At 45.0% G+C, this 22,377-nt stretch overlaps 1 protein-coding gene across 1 annotated transcript in view; it reads left to right on the forward strand.

Moving 5' to 3' along the window:
* The window catches only part of LOC106603525 (coxsackievirus and adenovirus receptor homolog), a 106,228-nt gene extending 89,067 nt beyond the window's left edge, over positions 1 to 17,161 (forward strand). The window contains exons 4-7 of the mRNA XM_014197343.3: positions 12,796 to 12,951; positions 13,113 to 13,235; positions 13,411 to 13,549; positions 15,760 to 17,161. Coding sequence (XP_014052818.1) covers positions 12,796 to 12,951; positions 13,113 to 13,235; positions 13,411 to 13,549; positions 15,760 to 16,045 — 704 coding nt within the window. The 3' untranslated portion in view covers positions 16,046 to 17,161. The remainder of the gene's footprint in view (positions 1 to 12,795; positions 12,952 to 13,112; positions 13,236 to 13,410; positions 13,550 to 15,759) is intronic.
* Positions 17,162 to 22,377: the final 5,216 nt, after the last annotated feature.

Consider the following 22,377-nt stretch of genomic DNA (forward strand, 5'->3'; position numbering starts at 1 on the left):
GGAGTAAAAACTCCAAACACAATGCCCTTTTAAAGGGTACATGTGGCTGACTAGATAAGTGTTCAATGTAATGCCCCCCTCTAGAATGGTATGGTGCAGTAGAGGCTGGTGGGGGGATCTATAGGAGGACGGGCTCATTGTAATGGCTAGAATGGAATTAATGGAATGGTAATTCCATTTTAGCCATTACACTGAGCCTGTCCTCATATAGCTCCACCCACCAACCTCCCCTGGTGTGGTGGTATGTTTAACATTCCTAGTGGGGTTATAGATTGCAGCCCCATTCAATCCATAGACTGATAGGAAAGAGCTATGTCACTATTATCAGATGACATCAAACACCCAATAGCCTACTAATTGCCAATTTAATATAGCTAATTGACAATAGTCTTGTGAAATGTACAGTGCGTACATGACTGATTTGTCATCACTAGGGTGTGAGATAAGCAGAACATTCATAGTGATGATTATACTAATCCAGCTGCTATATACTCACACACTTCCCTGCCTGACGACTCAAACTGAATTCTTCCACTGCTCTGTTTGCTACCTACACTACATGACCAAAGGTATGTGGACACCTGCTCGTCGAACATCTCTTTCCAAAATTATGGGCATTAATATGGAGTTCGTCCCCCCCCTTGCTGCTATTACAGCCTCCACTCTTCTGAGAAGGCTTTCCACTAGATGTTGGAACATTGCTGCCGGGTCTTGATTCCATTCAGCCACGAGCGTAAGTGAGGTCGGGCTCTGATGTTGGGCGATTAGGCCTGGCTCGCAGTCGGCGTTCCAATTCATCCCAAAGGTGTTCAATGGGGTTGAGGTCAGGCCTCTGTGCAGGCCAGTCAAGTTCTTCCACACCGATCTCGACAAACCATTTTTGTATGGACCTCACTTTGTGCACGTTGGCATTGTCATGCTGAAACAGGAAAGGGCCACAAAGTTGGAAGCAATGAATCGTCTAGAATGTCATTGTATGCTGTAGCGTTAAGATTTCACTGGAACTAAGGGGCCTAGCCCGAACCATGTAAAACAGCCCCAGACCATTATTCCTCCTCCACCAAACTTAACAGTTGGCACTATGCATTCGGGCAGGTAGCTTTCTCCTGCCATCTGCCAAACCCAGATTTGTCCGTCAGACTGCCAGATGGTGAAGCGTGATTCGTCACTCCAGAGAACACGTTTCCACTGCTCCAGAGTCCAATGGAGGTGAGCTTTACACCTCTCCGGCTGATGCTTGGTATTGCACATGGTGATCTTAGGCTTGTGTGCGGCTGCTCGGCCATGGAAACCCATTTCATAAAGCTCCTGACAAACAATTCTTGTGTTGACGTTGCTTCCACAGGTAGTTTGGAACTCTGTCGATTTTTACGCTCTGTGCTTCAGCACTCGGTGGTCCCGGTCTGTGAGTTTGTGTGGCCTACCACTAAGCCGTAGTTGCTTCTAGATGTTTCCACTTCACTATAACAGTAGTCTTGCCACACAAACTCACACAAAATGCCCTGGTCGGTACCATAATGACGGTACCATATTGAAAGTCACTGAGCTCTTCAGTAAGGCCATTCTACTGCCAATGTTTGTCTATGGCGATTGCATGGCTGTGTGTTTGATTTTTACACCTGTCAGCAATGGATGTTGCTGAAATAGCCAAATCCACTCATTTGAATTGGTGTCCACATACTTTTGTATATATATTGTACTTCAGTCTGAGACTGCCATCGTTGAAGTCATTTGTGGTGACGTCAAAACGAGGTGTGTTGTACAAAAGAAAGTTAGCAGCGATTGGATCATCTCTAATCAAATCACATTTTATTGGTCACATACACGTGATTAGCAGATGTTATTGTGGGTGTAGCGAAATGCTTGTTCTTCTAGCTCCGACAGTGTAGTAATATCTAACAAGTAATATCTAACAAATTACACAACATATACCCAATACACACAAATCTAAGTAGGAATGAATTAAGACTATATACATATGGACGAGCGATGTCAAAGCGGAACAGACTAAGATACTGTAGAATAGTATAGAAAACAGTATATACATATGAGATTAGTAATGTAAGGTATGTAAACATTAAGTGAATGAGATTCCGTAGAATAGTATAGAAAACAGTATATACAGTTGAAGTCGGAAGTTCACATACACCTTAGCCAAATACATTTAAACTCAGTTTTTTTACCATTCCTGACATTTAATCCTAATAAAAATTCCCTGTCTTACGTCAGTTACGATCATCACTTTATTTTAAGAATGTGAAATGTCAGAATAATAGTAGAGAGAATGATTTATTTAAGCTTTTATTTATTTTATCACATTCCCAATTGGTCAGAAGTTTACATACACTCAATTAGTATTTGTTAGCATTGCCTTTTAAATTGTTTAACTTGGGTCAAACGTTTCGTGGTAGCCTTCCACGAGCTTCCCACAATAAGTTGGGTGAATTTTGGCCCATTCCTCCTGACTTGGCTGGTGTAACTGAGTCAGGTTTGTAGGTCTCCTTGCTTGCACACACTTTTTCAGTTCTGCCCACAAATTTTCTATGGGATTGAGGTCAGGGCTTTGTGATGTCCACTCCAAAACCTTGAATTTGTTGTCCTTAAGCCATTTTGCCACAACTTTGGAAGAATGCTTGGGGTCATTGTCCATTTGGAAGATCCATTTGCGACCAAGCTTTAACTTCCTGACTGATGTCTTGATATGTTGCTTCAATATATCCACATAATTTTCCTCCCTCATGATGCCATCTATATTGTGAAGTGCACCAGTCCCTCCTGCAGCAAAGCACCCCCACAACATGATGCTGCCACCTCCGTGCTTTACGGTTGGGATGGTGTTCTTGGGCTTGCAAGCCTCCCTCTTTTTCCTCCAAACATAACAATGGTCATTATGGCCAAACAGTTCTATTTTTGTTTCATCAGACCAGAGGACATTTGTCCAAAAAGTATGATCTGTGCAGTTGCAAACCGTAGTCTGGATTTTTCATGGCGGTTTTGGAGCAGTGGCTTCTTCCTTGCTGAGCGGCCTTTCAGGTTATGTCGATATAGGACTCGTTTTACTTAAAATGTATTTTGCCTCCTAAGGTTGAAGAGGCTCTGTTGCGCCTTCTTTACCATGCTGTCTGTGTGGGTGGTCCATTTCAGTTTGTCAGTGATGTGTACGCCAAGGAACTTGAAGCTTTCCACCTTCTCCACTGCAGTCCCGTCAATGTAGATAATGAGGTGCACTCTCAGTCCACGATCATCTCCTTTGTTTTGTTGATGTTGAGTGAGGGGTTGTTTTCCAGGCACCACACTCCCAGAGCCCTCACCACCTCCCTGTAGGCTGTCACCTCATCATTGGTAATCAAGCCTACTACTGTTGTGTTATCTGCAAACTTGATGATTGAGTTGGAGGCATGCTTGGCAACGCAGTCATGGGTGAACAGGGAGTACAGGAGGGGCTGAGCATGCACCCTTGTGGGGCCCCAGTGTTGAGGATCAGTGGAGTGGAGGTGGTTTCCTACCATCACCACCTGGGGGAGGCCGATCAGGAAGTCCAGTACCCAGTTGCACAGGGCGGGGTTCAGACCCAGGGCCTCAAGCTTAATGATGAGCTTATTGAATGGTATTGAATGCTGAGCTATAGTCAATAAACAGCATTCTTACATAGGTATTCCTCTTGTCCAGATGGGATAGGGAAGTGTGCAGAGTGATGGCGATTGCATCGTCTGTGGATCTATTGGGGCAATAAGAAAATTGAAATGGGTCTAGGGTGGCAGGTAAGGTAGTCAGTCTCTCAAAGCACTTCATGGTGACAGAGGTTAGTGCTATGGAGCGATAGTCAAGTTCAGTTACCTTTGCTTTCTTGGGTACAGGAACAATGGTGGCCGTCTTGAAGCATGTGATGACAGCAGACTGTGATAGGGAGAGATCGAATATGCCTGTAAACACACCAGCCAGCTGGTCTGCGCATGCTCTGAGGACACTGCTAGGGATGCCGTCTGGTCCGACAGCCTTACGAGGATTAACGCACTTAAATATCTTACTCACGTCGGCCACAGAGAAGGAGAGCCCACAGTCCTTTGTAGCGGGCCACGTCGGTGGCACTGTGTTATCCTCAAAGCTTGCCAAGAATGTGTTTAGCCTGTCCGGAAGCAAGACGTCGGTCTCGGTGATGTGGCTGGTTTTCCTTTTGTCGTGTGATTGTCTGTAGTCCCTGCCACATACGTCTGGCGTCTGAGCCGTTGAATTGCGACTCCACTTTATCTCTATACTAGAGGTCGACCAATTATGAGTTTTCAACGCCGATACCGATTATTGGTGGCCCAAAAAGAGCGCTGCTGATTAATCGGGCCGATTTATAATTTTTTTTGGGGGGGGTAATAATGACAATTACAACAATACTGAATGAACACTTATTTTAACTTAATATACTGCTCAAAAAAATAAAGGGAACACTTAAACAACACAATGTAACTCCAAGTCAATCACACTTCTGTGAAATCAAACTGTCCACTTAGGAAGCAACACTGATTGACAATAAATTTCACATGCTGTTGTGCAAATGGAATAGACAACAGGTGGAAATTATAGGCAATAAGCAAGACACCCCCAATAAAGGAGTGGTTCTGCAGGTTGAGACCACAGACCACTTCTCAGTTTCTATCCTTCCTAGCTGATGTTTTGGTCACTTTTGAATGCTGGCGGTGCTTTCACTCTAGTGAAGTCTACAACCCACACAAGTGGCTCAGGTAGTGCAGCTCATCCAGGATGGCACATCAATGCGAGCTGTGGCAAGAAGGTTTGCTGTGTCTGTCAGCGTAGTGTCCAGAGCATGGAGGCGCTACCAGGAGACTGGCCAGTACATCAGGAGACGTGGAGGAGGCCGTAGGAGGGCAACAACCCAGCAGCAGGACCGCTACCTCCGCCTTTGTGCAAGGAGGAGCACTGCCAGAGCCCTGCAAAATGACCTCCAGCAGGCCACAAATGTGCATGTGTCTGCTCAAACGGTCAGAAACAGACTCCATGAGGGTGGTATGAGGGCCCGACGTCCACAGGTGGGGGTTGTGCTTACAGCCCAACACCATGCAGGACGTTTGGCATTTGCCAAAGAACACTAAGATTGGCAAATTCGCCACTGGCGCCCTGTGCTCTTCACAGATGAAAGCAGGTTCACACTGAGCACATGTGACAGACGTGACAGAGTCTGGAGACGCCGTGGAGAACGTTCTGCTGCCTGCAACATCCTCCAGCATGACCGGTTTGGCGGTGGGTCAGTCATGGTGTGGGGTGGCATTTCTTTGGGGGGCCGCACAGCCCTCCATGTGCTCGCCAGAGGTAGCCTGACTGCCATTAGGTACCGAGATGAGATCCTCAGACCCCTTGTGAGACCATATGCTGGTGCGGTTGGCCCTGGGTTCCTCCTAATGCAAGACAATGCTAGACCTCATGTGGCTGGAGTGTGTCAGCAGTTCCTGCAAGAGGAAGGCATTGATGCTATGGACTGGCCCGCCCGTTCCCCAGACCTGAATCCAATTGAGCACATCTGGGACATCATGTCTCGCTCCATCCACCAACGCCACGTTGCACCACAGACTGTCCAGGAGTTGGCCGATGCTTTAGTCCAGGTCTGGGAGGAGATCCCTCAGGAGACCATCCGCCACCTCATCAGGAGCATGCCCAGGCGTTGTAGGGAGGTCATACAGGTACGTGGAGGCCACACACACTACTGAGCCTCATTTTGACTTGTTTTAAGGACATTACATCAAAGTTGGATCAGCCTGTAGTGTGGTTTTCCACTTTAATTTTGAGTGTGACTCCAAATCCAGACCTCCATGGGTTGATAAATTGGATTTCCATTGATTATTTTTGTGTGATTTTGTTGTCAGCACATTCAACTATGTAAAGAAAAAAGTATTTAATAAGATTATTTCATTAATTCAGATCTAGGATGTGTTGTTTAAGTGTTCCCTTTATTTTTTTGAGCAGTGTATAATACATCAATAAAATCAATTTAGCCTCAAATAAATAATGAAACATTTCCAATTTGGTTTAAATAATGCAAAACAAAGTGTTGGAGAAGAAAGTAAAAGTGCAATATGTGCCATGTAAGAAAGCTAATGTTTAAGTGCCTTGCTCAGAACATGGGAACATATGAAAGCTCGTCGTTCCTTTTAACATGAGTCTTCAATATTCCCAGGTAAGAAGTTTTAGGTTGTAGTTATTATAGGAATTATAGGACTATTTCTCTCTATACGATTTGTATTTCATATACCTTTGACTATTGGATGTTCTTATAAGCACTTTAGTATTGCCAGTGTAACAGTATAGCTTCCGTCCCTCTCCTCGCTCCTACCTGGGCTCAAACCAGGAACACATCGACAACAGCCACCCTTGAAGCAGCGTTACCCATGCAGAGGAAGGGAAACAACTACTCCAAGTCTCAGAGCGAGTGACGTTTGAAATGCTATTAGCGTGCACCCGGCTAACTAGCTAGCCATTTCACATCGGTTACACCAGCCTAATCTTGGGAGTTGATAGGCTTGAAGGGGTGGAACGTTCCAACAGGAATCTGTTCCAAAAAACGTAAAGTAAAAGGTTGCCAACCAACAACGCATACAAAGTAGCAACGCATACAAACCTAGCTAACTAGCTGCCGAATAGGCATCAACTCACCACGTAGCTTATTCTTAATGTTTGTCCATAGGCAAACAGACATGTGAGGACAGACATTTTTTCAGAATAAACGTGATGAGTGAAAACGCAATGAAATAGACCACTCCCTACCCGGTATCTTATTCTGCCTCTATACAACTTTGTATGCGTTGTTTTTTGGAAACCTTGTTATTTACGAAGTTTTTGGAATAGATTCCTGTTGGAACGTTCCACAAATTATACCCACCCAGGTTGAAGTCATAAACAGCGCAATGCTTGAAGTTGAGCGAAGGGCTGTTTGAATGAATGCTTACGAGCCTGCTGCTGCCTACCACCGCTCAGTCAGACTGCTCTATCAAATCATAGACTTAATTATAATATAATAAACACACAGAAATACGAGCCTTAGGTCATTAATATGGTCGAATCCGGAAACTATCATCTCGAAAACAAACGTTTTTTTTCTTTCAGTGACATATGGAACCGTTCTGTATTTTATCTAACGGATGGCTAAGTCAACATTTTCCTGTTAGGCATTGATGTTTATGGTTAGGTACATTGGTGCAACGACAGTACTTTTTTCGCAAATGCGCTTGTTAAATCAACACCTGTTTGTCGAAGTAGGCTGTGATTCAATGAAAATTAACAGGCACCGCATCGATTATATGCAACGCAGGACACATTAGATAAACTAGTAATATCATCAACCATGTGTAGTTAACTAGTGATTATGTTAAGATTGATAGTTTTTTATAAGTCTAATGCTAGCTAGCAACTTACCTTTGCTTCTTGCTGCCCTCGCGTAACAGGTAGTCAGCCTGTTAATCCTTGTGGAGTGCAATGTAAGGCAGGTGGTTAGAGCGTTGGACTGGTAACCGAAGGTTGCAAAAACAAATCCCCCCTGAACAAGGCAGTTAACCCCCGTTTCTAGGCCGTCATTGTAAATAAGAATGTGTTCTTAATCTGACTTGCCTAGTTAAATAAAGGTGAAAAAAAATAAAAAAAATTGGTGACCAAAAATACCGATTACCGATTTGTTATGAAAACTTGAAATCGGCCCTAATTAATCGGCCACTCCGATTAATCGGTCGACCTCTACTCTATACTGACGTTTAGCTTTGTTACTTCGCGTTGCGGAGTGAATAAACTACACTGTTTATATTCTGCCATATTACCAGTTGCCTTGCCATGGTTAAATGCAGTGGTTTGCGCTTTCAGTTTTGCGCGAATGCTACCATCTATCCACGGTTTCTGGTTAGGGTAGGTTTTAATAGTCAGAGGGTACTACATCTCCTATACACTTCCTTATAAACTCAGTCACCGTATCCATGTTTGCGTCAAGATTATTTTCGCAAGCTACCTAGAACATATCGCAGTCCACGTGATCAAAACAATCCTGAAGCGTGGATTCTGATTGGTTAGACCAGCATTGAATAGTACACAGCACGGGCACTTCCTGCTTGAGTTTCTGCCTATAGGACGGGAGGAGCAAGATGGAGTTGTGGTCAGATTTGCCGAAAGGAGGGCGGGGGAGGGCCTTGTAAGCAGTCTGGAAGTTTGAATAGCAATGGTCAGGAGTCTTAGTAACACGAGTAGGACAGTCGATATGTTGATAGAACTTCGGCAGCCTAGTCCTCAGATTTGCTTTGTTAAAATCCCCAGCTACAATAAATGCAGCCTCAGGATATGTGGTTACTGGTTTGCATAAAGTCCAGTGAAGTTTTTTGAGGACCGTCAAGGTTTTGGCTTGAGGTGAGACGTAAACGTCCCCGGCGATGACGGAGAATTCTCTTGGGAGATAATATGGTCGGCATTTAATTGTGAGGTATTCTAGGTCGGGTGAACAAAAGAACTTGAGTTCCTGTATATTCCTAGAATTACACCATGAGTCGTTAATCATGAAACACCCCCCTCCGCCCTTCTGCTTCCCGGAGAGATATTTTTTCCTGTCTGCGCGATGTACTGAGAATCCTGCTAGCTTTACCGACTCCGACAGAGTATCCCGAGAGAGCCATGTTTCCGAGTATCAAAGCCAATGCCGAATTTTCAAAACACCACTTTACCCGTGTGTGTTCTGGCTCTGGCCCAACCCATCGGTATCTAGTCTCAATCAGAACCATTAGAATGTGTTTGCGTTCTAGAAATTGTCGGGGAGGTAATCAGATCCAGACTCATTGCGGAGAACAAACGAACATCCGTGGGTGTGGCGTATTGTTTGGCCGAAGCAAGGAGTCTGGGTAGCCAGGCAAGTGTATGGCTGTTCCTGTGTCAACTTTACTCTGAAACTCCCCCAGTCACTCAACCATTCAGCATATTTACATACTGTATGAAAAGTGGTGTGGGCTGACTGATGTGGTCAAACAATATAGGAACTATTACTGAGGCCCTGCACACTTTATCGTAAACACGGCCAGTGCCTGGATAAAGTATGATTAGGACTCTTGTTTTCCTGGTTAACAACATCTCTCTTTTGAGAAATTGGTGTTGTGACACAATTCGTTGGTGTTATATTTAACTGCCTTAACCAGGAAGTTGTGTCCAAAACAAACTGGTTTCTAGTCATTCATTTATACCAGTAAGCCTGGCTTGAATCTGCTCTCTCAGGTCTACAGGGAGGAAGATAAATTGATTCAGTAATGTCCAATGATTACCTGAGCCAGCCGAGGAGAGATGGGCTTGAGCTGACTAGAGCAAATACAATGCAGAGGCATTTCTCCTGAGTTGGCCACAGAGCTGGTGATGTAGTGTCTGTCGATACTTGCTTAGTGCTGCTGCCCGGTAGTGGGTCTGACAGGCCTAAAGCCATTGACCTCTGGGGCAGAGCTGTTCCATTTCTCAAGGGGAGCAGTGTGACAAGGAGACATGAAGACCTCTTGCCTGCTCCCCAGTATATCTTCAGGTCGCTCTTTTTTTATTAACAATAATAAATCAATACAAAGTTAAATTGGAAACATAAGTATTCATAAAGACTATACAAAGGACTTTTAGGCTAGGGTATACAATAACACATTACACAAGGACCTTAACATGCTGACCACACTGCTCGACCGTGTCAACAAGAGTCTGCGTAGCCAGGCGCTAAAATATAACTTGGTTCGATTTGTGACGCTTGATGCGCTGCAAGTCTCGCCTCACCTCATTGGTTTTTAGGAGCATATATCCACGTGGGTGATTGAAAGATGAACTGAGGTTCCCACTCCAGTCTAGTTGGTGGTGGTAATGCACCTTGAAGTTAGTTGCCAACCGCCATGTAAAGTCCGAAGTAGAAGAAGCCTGAACGAGGAGAGATTACTGGAAACAAACTATGTTTACCCTTTTATCTTTAGATGAATTGTCGGAGTAGAGGACCTTGTGCATTTAAGGTAAAATAACAACTTAACGTTTATCCCAGGACAAAGTAGCTAGCAACAGCAAGCTAGCTAGCTAAATTGCCATAAATGTTTAATTCTTTTCGACTTGTCCCCAAATTAATATAGTTGGTTCAGAGTTTGTTTTGATATTTCAACCTGCGTGTCCTGATCGCGTCTGGTGTGGATGGACAAAATCAACATGCTCGCGATGGCGGACGCACACACACCAGCGGTCTGGTCAACATGCAAGGGATATACACACATTTGATAATTTTTTGTTGGTAGAGTTTTTATAAATATACATTTGTGAATATGAATTTTGTCCAAAAGAATAATACAATGAATTCCCATCAGGTCACAATGTAAATGCTCCGGAGAACATTGGCAGACATGGTCACTCAGACATGGCACACAGTCACACACTCTCAGATGTACACCGTTTTACTCTGCGCGCGCGCACGCACCACACACACACACACACACACACACACACTAGTGCTAAGCGATTATTACTTTTTGAGGACGGTTTGATTTCGGTTCAATTATAAAAACATTATGGTTTTGATACATTTTTTTACATTAAATGGACTATGCATTATGTGGGTTGAATTCTGTAACACTGAATAAAACAATCAAAGTCCCATGATGGTAGTGACTGTCCATTACTGCTCATCACTTATTAACCATCATTTATTCACATTACTTTAATCAAATATTACATCTGTTTTATGACTTTTATAATTCCAAGTCTTCATCTCATCTATATTTAGCTGCTGCCTATGCGGTCTGACAAAATCACTATTTTAGTAGTTCTTTGAAGTAAATAAGACACACTTTTATAAATACCAACTATCAATCACTTAGGTCATGTATTTTCAGGTAGAGCTACCTCACACGTTCTTCTCTCATTTCTCTGTGTCTGCCCCACACCGACCAGACAAATAGGCGCGCAATGGATTATGGCCATTGTAGTTAATTACCGCGTTTTCTGTGCTAAACTATGTTGAATATTGTCCTGTTAGAAACTACAACCCTCTACAACATCGCACTGTTTGGGCTGGATCTGATGTGTCTCTAGAGAAACTGTGCATTGAGCTCACAGAAGAAGAAAAAAACGAACTAAATGGAATTAAAATAATTGAACCAACCGTCAGTCCATTAGTTGTTTAAAAACACACACACAGAGGCATCTTCCCTGAGTGCAGGTAACGTTGTGAGCTGTGTGTTGTCTCCGCTAGTTTAAAGATGGACAGTGACGTTAACAGGAGGAGAGGGCACCTGCAGTCAGTACAGCACACCGGACAGGCACATCGGCAACCCTCACAACCATTCACCATCTCTGCCTAGACTTCACATCAACCTTCAACAGCCATTCACTTTTACTCTGTCACCTTGGCCTCAGTCCCAACCAACGTCTACCCATAGGTCACTACATTCTTTAACAGCCAATCACTTTCTCTCAAGTTCCCTGATCTGAATCCCAAACAACCAATCAGCACTGCCTAGACCTCACTACAGCCAATCTTTCTCAGTCTCCCTGGCCTCTCCAAACTAATCCCTCATGGTCTTTATAGCCACGTCTCTGTGGTCTACCGCAATGTATCACGCTCACTTTCTCCATATATACTCTACTGTACCCTGTCTGTACCTCAATGTAGTCCTGTACAGCAATACATCACCTTATCTTTAGCCCTTCATATTACACCACATCCATATAGTCCACCACAACCAATCACTGTCTCCCTCTAGTCTCTACAGTATCTCTCTAAAGACCATTCTTTCTTCTTCCTTTGACCTCATCTCTCACATAGAAATCTGCTCTGATGAAGCTTCTACCCATTTCCAATAGGAACATCTACATGTGGAGCTATATGTAGCCCTTGATATGTCAAGCTGACTTTGAGCTTTTAATGTGAATTCAAAATATCATTGCTGTATTACATTGTAAGACACACACACAGTGCATGTGGACAGCCGACCGCCAAGTCAGGAGAGCGAGCCGTCTTGGCCCCTGTCATCCCTCCAACCGTCCATCAGAACTCGTTTCATTTCTCTCTGTTCTCTCATTCCTCCCCTCCCTCGTTCTGTCCGTCCTGACCCCTGCCTATTAGATTAGATGGTCTGGGCGCTGCACTATGTGCTGTAGTGTCCCACAGGGCTGTCTGGTGTTAATCCACATGATTCTGTCCTCCCCTCTCGCTGGGCTTTGTTGTTACAGCGCCCATTACCAAACCATGTCAGTGCTCCAGCACAACGCTCAGACACACAAAGAGAGAGAAAGAGAGACACTCACACAGTCGCACATACACACATGACTACACACACAGCGCCAATCAGGCTTCCTAAATGCCCCTCCACCTCCCATCCCTAGCATAGTACCCCCTACCTCACCCCACCGCTCCAGCAGACAGACAGTTGGTCTGTTCATATTTGCCTTGCACTGGATCTGGCCTGCTTTCAATTTGGAGCTTTGTTTGCTTTTGGATTCTCGTCTCCTGTCAACAGACTGAAACTATGCCTGGCTTCCACAGATGCCCTACCCCCACCATTTGTGTGTGTGTCACGCTCTGATCGTAATTATCTTGAGTGACAGCACCTGTAATGACAGCAGCTGTATCACTGACCCTGATTACTGCTCTCATTACGCTGATGACTGCTGCTATGAGACACACACACACAAAGCGTGGCAACCTGCCCAGAGGGGTGTGCAATAGAAAATTAGGAAGGGTTTGTGTAGCTTCAAGCTAATTTCTCTTTTCCGCCATGTCTGCCATCTCTAATAGCTTATTCTCCCCCTCTCTCCTGGTAGTGAGGCCGTCCAAGCCCAGATGCTCTGCCGACGGCCCCACCCTGGAGGGTACGGATGTGGTTCTGAGGTGTACGTCCAGTGAGGGGACCAAACCCCTGCAGTACACCTGGGAGAAGACCAGCGACAACAAACTGCTGCCTGCCTCCGCCGTGCTCGGTAAGACACATAATATTTATGGAAGCTAGGTTTCACCATCCCCAGATGGAGCAGATGCTTTCATACAGAATGGTTATTCACTGCCAAATGGACAGAAGGGTCTCTGAAAAGTTTTGGCTTCATGAACGTGCTGCTGTCAACCCCTCCCCCTCTGTCTGTAGACCCTGTGGGAGGCACCATGAATGTAAGGAACGCGTCCACCAGCTCCTCAGGAACCTACCGCTGCACAGCTAAGAACCACGTGGGCATGGAGGAGTGTATTCTACAGCTTGGCATCACTCCTCGTGAGTCCCTCAACGCCCCCTGATTCACCTTTATGTGGTCTTAATTGAAGATTAGAATGATTTGATTATTTTAATCAGGTGGGCATTTGTGCTGAGACCTGTATGGCTGTATAGAGTCAAAATGGTGGGATTGTGAAGGATGAGTGTTTTTAATGATTTTCTCTGTCTGGTCTAGCACCCAACACTGCTGGTATCATAGCTGGAGCCATCATCGCTGTTCTGCTGGCCCTCATCATCATCGCCATCATCCTCTTCTGCTGCTGCCGCGCCCGGAACAGGAAGAAGTACGAGAAAGAGATCTCCTACGAGATCAGGTATGGGCAACGCATTATAACACCATCAATGCTGTGTAGGATCCCCCAAATACACTTTCATTGTACAGACACTGGTACATACTGCATCAAACTGATATAGCAGTGTAGTATGTATTATCTAACTATCTGTATGTGGGTTATTTGGCTGCTACAGCCTGAGATAAAGCAACGAAAAATGTGCCAGTAGGTATGTGTCATTGTGAACGTCCGACGTTCTCTGGCCCCAGCTCCTCCCTGCCCAGTCTCTGTCTCTCCCTCCCTCTCTCTCCCCTCCCTCTCTCTCTCTCTCTCTCTCTCTCTCTCTCTCTCTCTCTCTCTCTCTCTCTCTCTCTCTCTTTCTCTCTCTCTTTCTCTCTCTCTCTTTCTTTCACACACACGGAAAAAAGGTTGTCGCCCCATCAGCGTTCTCTTTTTTTCCCCTTCCTAAAATAAACGGCTTTGGTAATCAGTTTGGGAGTTTTGTTTGTTCTGTGGATCCTGTCTGTCCTGCCCAGCCCCCCTGGACACAGTATTCCATCCAGAAAGCACAGGGTCTCCCTCCCTCTTTCTCTGTCTCTGGGTCTGCTAGCTTCAGCCTGGACACTGTCTGGCTATCTGCCTGGCAACTCAGTGGAGCACAAAAAAGATTAGCCCTATGAGCACTGTGTCTGGGTACCCAGCCCTGACACACACACACACACACGCACACGGAGGCACGCATACAGACAGGAATGCACACTTGCACACACAAACACTTGTGCGCCTACACATACCATGCATGCACAAACACACACACACACACACATATTTACTAACATATTCAAAGCCAAGTGCCCCTCAGGCTCAGTTTGATTGAGCTCTTTAATGGATTATTGCCGGTTATTCGTTTTTAATTGTGTTGCTCTGGGAGCTGAAGGGGGTTGGTCAGAATGAAGGTTACTCTGTTACCACTGCTGAGAAACCTCATTCTTACTGTAGCTGACCAGAGCTGGCACAGCCCGAACTACATTCCATCCCCACTAGCTATCATTGCTGTCTCTTTCTCTCCCTTCATCCTCTTTTTCTGTCTGTCCCCTCTGTCTGTCTGTCTTATTCACCCTCTATCTTTCTGTCTGTCCCACACTCTCTCTGTGTTTCTGTCTTATCCACCCTCTCTGTCTCTGTCCCACACTCTCTGTGTTTCTGTCTTATTCACCCTCTGTCTCTGTCCCACACTCTCTGTGTTTCTGTCTTATTCACCCTCTCTGTCTCTGTCCCACACTCTCTCTGTGTTTCTGTCTTATCCACCCTCTCTGTCTCTGTCCCACACTCTCTGTGTTTCTGCCTTATTCACACTCTCTCTGTGTTTCTGTCTTATTCACCCTCTCTGTCTCTGTCCCACACTCTCTCTGTGTTTCTGCCTTATTCACCCTCTCTGTCTGTCCCACACTCTCTGTGTTTGTCTTATTTACCCTCTCTGTCTCTGTCCCACACTCTCTGTGTTTCTGTCTTATTCACCCTCTCTGTGTCTGTCCCACACTCTCTCTGTGTTTCTGCCTTATTCACCCTCTCTGTCTGTCTGTCCCACACTCTCTGTGTTTCTGTCTTATCCACCCTCTCTGTCTCTGTCCCACACGCTCTCTGTGTTTCTGCCTTATTCACCCTCTCTGTCTGTCCCACACTCTCTGTGTTTGTCTTATTTACCCTCTCTGTCTCTGTCCCACACTCTCTCTGTGTTTCTGTCTTATCCACCCTCTCTGTCTCTGTCCCACACTCTCTCTGTGTTTCTGCCTTATTCACCCTCTCTGTCTGTCCCACACTCTGTGTTTCTGTCTTATTTACCCTCTCTGTCTCTGTCCCACACGCTCTCTGTGTTTCTGCCTTATTCACCCTCTCTGTCTGTCCCACACTCTCTGTGTTTGTCTTATTCACCCTCTCTGTCTCTGTCCCACACTCTCTCTGTGTTTCTGTCTTATTCACCCTCTCTGTCTGTCCCACACGCTCTCTGTGTTTCTGTCTTATTCACCCTCTCTGTCTGTCCCATACTCTCTGTGTTTGTCTTATTCACCCTCTCTGTCTCTGTCCCACACGCTCTCTGTGTTTCTGTGTCTCTCCATTATCTTTATTGTTTCTCTTTCACTTTCTTTCTGTCTGGACCCCTGGGGGAAAATCCAAACCCAAGTGAATGTGAAAGGGAGTGAAAAAGCTTGTGTTTTTTTACATAACCATCTCACCCCCCTTCTCTCCTTCAGAGAGGACGTCCCCCCTCCGAAGAGCCGCGTGTCGACGGCCCGCTCCTTCACCAGCGTGGGCAGCCAGCGCTCCTCCCTGGGCTCCATGTCCCCCTCCAACCTGCACGAGTATGCCCTCAAGCCCCAGTACGACAAAATCCCCTCTGTGGAGGAGTATGAGAGGCCCCCCAGCCACGCACCCCTGCCCCCACCCGTCGCCAGCAAGATGGCCGGCCCCAACCTCAGCCGCATGGGCGCCATCGCCGTCATGATCCCCGCCCAGAACAGGGACGGCTCCATTGTGTAGTGGAAAGAAACAGAAAGACCGGGGGACACTAGCCAGAGAGGTGGGGTGGCTGGGCTGCCAGATTCTACCCTCTACCACTCACCACCAACTGGGACCCCCACTCTGCTCTGCTTTATGGAGGTCTGGGTGTGGTGTTGTACTGAGGAGAAAAGAGAAGCAGTATTGTACCATGTCATATCAGACCCACTATGAACTATTTACTGAAGACAAAAAACAGATGCTTTTATGAATTTGACTTCCTGAACTTTCTCACACATGACAAATATGAATTCTAGGCTGGGTACATTTTAATGGTCAATTCACACAGGTTGCTTTGTACATAGTTGAATGCATGATGTTTTTTTTATCTAGCCCGGCCCTGTCCATAGAGAGTTGTGTTCAGAGCAGACCAAGGTCTCTGATTGGCCTGTGTTGTGTGTGTGTGTACCATGTAGAGTATTACAGCTTTACGTGTATGTTTCTGGGGGTGGGAAATGTACAGTTCTACTCTACTTTCTTTGGATGAAATACTCACGGAATGATCAGACATGTTTGATCAATTCACTTCTGTAACACACAGCTTATCTCAAAAATAGGGGTTGCCGAAGGGATTTTAGAGTTCTGCTTTTCAAAATAATTATTTGTCAAATAGTTACCTTTTTAAAGATATTCATTCCACTGGTTGAACTGTGGCTGATGTAATGGCCATGTTTGCCAGCCCTAAGATAAATTAGGTCAGCTGGTTGTTATTTGGACAGTTGACTGTTTTGAAATGTCCAGCTGGGCTGGAGGGGACGGATGGACAGGGTTGGCTAATGACACGGAAGGGGGAGTTCAAACCACCACATCTTGTGATTGGTGGATTGTTTCTTTGCTGGGTTTACAGCCCACCCCTCAAGTTCCTACAACAGGCAGTGTTTTGGAGAATAGTGAGGTTCACTGAACAATCATATTTGATTGTGTTTGACTGCCACCAGCCCAGGCCCCCAAACCCTCTGACCCCGCCAGTACGCCCCTTCCCTATCCCCTACACTGTATGTTATTATTAACCATCTCTGGTGTTTAACCATCAAACCCCTGAAAAAAATGGTATATTTGTAACTGCACACTCAGGATTCAATATCTTGATGAAACAACTTTCTCAATGGTCATTATGAAGTCAAAAATGTTTAGTGGTTCCTTCATGCACCTCTATTCATGAAGGATAAATGAAGGATGAAGTATGTACAGTATAGTAATTTACATGATATATGGAAGGAAGTGAGTGTGGAGGAGAAGAAGAAAATATTAGAATACTGAGTCATGGGTGTTATGTTTAGGCTGCACCAACAGCACAGTAACTCTGTTTTCCAGGGTGTCTATAATGCACCCATGCTCTCTCACTCTCTCTCACACTCACAGCCCCCCAGTCAGTGCTTCTGCTCAGCCCAGATGGAGTGTTTCTGTGATTCACATCAGTGTTCTTGTGCCTTGTCTCTACTGACTTGTATCACATACATACTGTTACAGCCACAGGCCCCTAGGTGAGGTGTGTGTGTGTGTGTGTGTGTGTGTGTGTGTGTGTGTGTGTGTGTGTGGTGTGTGTGTGTGTGTGTGTGTGTGTGTGTGTGTGTGTGTGTGTGTGTGTGTGTGTGTGTGTGTGTGTGTGTGTGTGTGTGTGTGTGTGTGTGGTGTGTGTGCGTGTGAGCGCGTGCGGCGGCGGCGGCGGAGGCGGCCAGGCTGTGTTCTAATATTCTACCGTTGATATGCGCCATTCATGTATGTTTTGTTGCCAGCTGTCATTGTATGATACATGACACAATAGTTTGCTACAGAACATGTAGTACTAGACCCACATCGGGCATGACAACTAGTCCACTTTTCATGGTTCTGGATCCTGTGTAAATCCACATCAACTGAGTGGAGGTTGGTTGCTTTACTCCCCCATCCGAAATAGATTATTTTCAATTACATTAGCTCTATATTTAAACATTAACAATGTAAAAAAAAAACAGTTGACTCAGTTGTTACTTCTTTCTTAGTTTTAAATGCATTATTTGAGGATTATTTTTATTTTTATTATGAAGGCTTTGGTTGTATGTGTAAATATACTGTTAAAGTTACACTATCTCTAGAACTAATCCCACCACACTTATTCTAATGCTCTGTATGTATGATGATGCTCAGGCAATGCTTTGCTTGGTTAGTGTGTATCTAAATCATGATCGATGGGTCTTATAAATAACAGTGGAGGGTGAAAGCCCACTAATGTTAATTCAGGTGGGCACCACTGGCATTCTACTGCAGCTATGTTTCAATATCCACATTAGCTTATTAATTATGATGAAGCAATAGCATGCATTGTAAATAGTATACTAGTATGGTTAATGAAACACACAGACTCTGTGTGTATGAAATAGAAAGTAATAGATTTGAGGTGGATGAAGTGGAGGTGACCGGTGAAGACCTCTCGGAGTTGTGGCCTTACGCCTCTCCTTGTTGTGGCAGGTGTAACCTCACACATGGGGACAGCAGCCACATCCGAGACAGGACGTGAAGTGAAACCCACCCCGTACATTACCCCAAAGTGGAAAACCTGTCAGCTCTCTCCAAGCCCAGGGAACTGTGTGTTAGTGTGTATGTCTTTACTGTCTGGATGCGTCCCCAATATAGTATTTTAGTAGACCCCCAACTGCTGCCAAACTAGAGAGCCATTAGGGAGTTAGTCATGTTGTACAGTCCCTCTCAACTCAGAAAAGGAATAAGTACTACTAACATGGTATTAACTGTAGCTTTTAAAACTAGTGTACTAATATTGTATGAAGATTTTTATTTGGTGGTTTGTTTACACATTGTGTGATCATACCTGTTTTTATTTTTGTGCGTGTATTTTTAAATAATAAAGGACACAAAATGAAAGAAATAATAACATTATTTTGCCTTTCTTTCCCATAGCAGCAGCTGTTGACTTTGTCTTAAATCAAAGTGTTTTTCTCTCTGCAAGTATCAGCAGCAGCAGCCAGTCTATCCTCTGTGGCCCGGCTGGCCCTCCTCCAGGCTTCCACTGTGATTCATTTGAATCAGGCAGTGATTTTCACCATTAATGCCAGGTGAGGTTACTTTCTAACCACTTAATGATTATAATTAATCAATGAAGCACAAAGGCACGATGATCAGAACCCGCCCAGTGAAAATCCACAGCCCTGTTGAAACAGGCAGCACTAGAACATTACATATACTAGCATGATTCACACTATAGGGCCGAGCTTTACTGGGCTGGCCTGATTTACACATCCACCAGAGTTGCTGGAAAGGACAATGTGAAAAGAAAATAACTGAGCCAGCACAGTATGGTTGGGGTCAGCCCTGTAGTGTGAATCAGAACTACTCCAGGCCCCTGCCCTGGTTTGACTTGAGGGAACAGGGGAGTAATGTCTTAACTCTGTGTTTCACCCACTGATACTTGTCCTTTATCCCTACTGAGTCATTATCCTCGTGCTGCAGTGTAGCACTTCTCTCACAACATGTCATCACTGCCTCTGTAATGACTGAGGGAGAACTAAAGTCAGCGTGTACCTAGGGCTCGAATCAATATGTATCGCTGAAGTTCAGTGCTATAGCGCGCTTGAAATGTAGAGGTAATTTTCGATTGAGCCAACATATGCAGCGTTTACCCTTGGCTGGTTTCAATTGTAGACAATTTCCTGCCTTAGCTAATGTTGTTGCTAATGTTGTTGCTAATTAACTGCATGACGAGTCCCAGCTAATTAGCTGTGTGGTACAAATTAGCTCCTATAGCAGCTCAACTGAGCTGGATACATTGGAGTAACTAAGGTTAATGCTTATTGGATAGATCAGCCATGTTAGGGATTGTAACAAATGTTTAACCTCGATGTCTTTAGGCCAGCTAAGAAGAAAAATGTCTACACTTTTTGTTTTTTAATCCCCTAGAGTCAATGTCCGTGCCCCCGCAGAAATCTAATTAGCATAATTTGTAAAAAGCTGTCAATTTAAGCTAGAGAGAAGTTGTTTTTGCATTGGATGCGTCTCAATCCACCGCATCCGCCAATGCCGCATCTGCGGTGAAAGGTGACAGCTAGAACGTTGTTTGTCAGACCATGAGACAACACAAAAATCGGTCTTCTCACAAAATTGCCTTTAGCGTCCGAACGGTTTTGCTCTATGACTCCCACAAGCATCTTGGGACTCATCTGAATTAGGTAGAGCTGATCTGCCAACTACTGTCTGTCCGAACAGTTTGGACCCCTCTGTGGAAAGGTGAGATTCTCACTGACACGTGTCAGTTGTTTTGCTCTAGGATGCCTACAGGCCTCACGACTCGTCTGAAGGTCCCCGGTACCAGTTGAAAAAATGTATGGAAGTATACATGGAGTCTGTTTAGTGCCAAAAATAAGGGTTTAAATATAAAGAATGTGTCCTGATCTTTCTTATCTCTCAGATATAGCTTCCTTTAGATTTTTTAAAAATCTGTTGTTCCATGTAGTAAATCTGTTGTTCAATGCATTTGTATGGGCTAATAGCATTAAGGCCAAATAAAATGTTTCAGCAAATATTTTTTGTACATATTTTTTTAGATCAATCAATCAATCAAATAATTTATAAAGCCCTTCTTACATCAGCTGATATAGATTAGCCAAAGGTTTATTCTATTCAAATTTAAATCAGACATTTGGGTCAACTTGTGGTTGAAATGACTTGAGGGGCTTTAAGGGTTCATTAAGTAGTGATTTAATGAGTCGTTATACTGCGAGCTATTGATAGTACTCTGAGCACTGTCTGCTCTTAATAGACTCACACTATAAGCTCACACTCTCTACAAAACTGTACATGAATGACTTTTTGCCGATATAACCAAAAAAGACATTGGCGTTCAACATCAGGTACATTGACATATGTGTTTTCATCCGGTGGGTCAACAGGGTGGGTCAACAGGGTGTGACAGGCACAGGTAGTTTGATAGTGGGTGAGTGCTCCCTGGCACCGTAGTGATGAGGGTACCTACTGTCATGTTTAGTTTATCACTCATACCATGGGCATCTGCAGATCAAATCAAATGTATTTATATAGCCCTTCTTACATCAGCTGATATCTCAAAGTGCTGTACAGAAACCCAGTCTAAAACCCCAAACAGCAAGCAATGCAGGTGTAGAAGCACAGTGGCTAGGAAAAACTCTGTAGAAAGGCCAGAACTTAGGAAGAAACCCAGAGAGGAACCAGGCTATGAGGGGTGACCAGCCCTCTTCTGACTGTGCCAGGTGGAGATTATAACAGAACATGGCCAAGATGTTCAAATGTTTATAGATGACGAGCAGGGTCAGATAATAATAATAATAATCACAGTTGTTGTAGAGGGTGCAACAGGTTAACACCTCAGGAGTAGATGTCAGTTGGCTTTTCATAGCCAATCATTCAGAGTATTTCTACCGCACCTGCTGTCTCTAGAGAGTTTAAAACAGCAGGTCTGGAACAAGGTAGCTCGTCCGGTGAACAGGTCAGGGTTCCATAGCCGCAGGCAGAACAGTTGAAACTGGAGCAGCAGCATGGCCAGGTGGACTGGGGACAGCAAGGAGTCATCAGGCCAGGTAGTCCTGAGGCATGGTCCTAGGGCTCAGGTCCTCAGAGGGAAAGAGAGAGAAAAAGAGAGAGCGAGAATTAGAGGGAGCATACTTAAATTCACACAGGACACCGGGTAAGATGGGAGAAATACTCGAGATATAACAGACTGACCATAGCCCCCCCGACACAAACTATTGCAGCATAAATACTGGAGGCTGAGACAACAGGGGTCGGGAGACACTGTGGCCCCGTCCGACGATACCCCCGGACAGGGCCAAACAGGCAGCATATAACCCCACCCACTTTGCCAAAGCACAGGCCCCACACCACTAGAGGGATATCTTCAACCACACCAACTTACTATCCTGAGACAAGGTCGAGTATAGCCCACGAAGATCTCCCCCATGGCACGAACCCGAGGGGGGACGCCAACACGGACAGTAAAATGCCTCCTAGGGACGGCATGGAAGAGGACCAGTAAGCCAGTGACACAGCCCCCGTAATAGGGTTTGAGGCAGAGAATCCCAGTGGAGAGAGGGGATCCGGCCAGGCAGAGACAGCAAGGACGGTTCGTTGCTCCAGTGCCTTTCCGTTCACCTCACACTCCTGGGCCAGACTACACTCAATCATAGGACCTACTGAAGAGATGAGTCGTCAATAAAGACTTAAAGGTCGAGACCGAGTCTGCGTCTCTCACATAGATAGGCAGACTATTCCATCAAAATTGAGCTCTATAGGAGAAAGCAGTTCCTCCAGCTGTTTGCTTAGAAATTCTATGGACAGTAAGGAGGCCTGCG

The sequence above is a fragment of the Salmo salar genome, chromosome 04, assembly GCF_965601325.2.
Source record: "Salmo salar chromosome 04, fSalSal1, whole genome shotgun sequence".
In the NCBI taxonomy this organism is placed as follows: domain Eukaryota; kingdom Metazoa; phylum Chordata; class Actinopteri; order Salmoniformes; family Salmonidae; genus Salmo; species Salmo salar.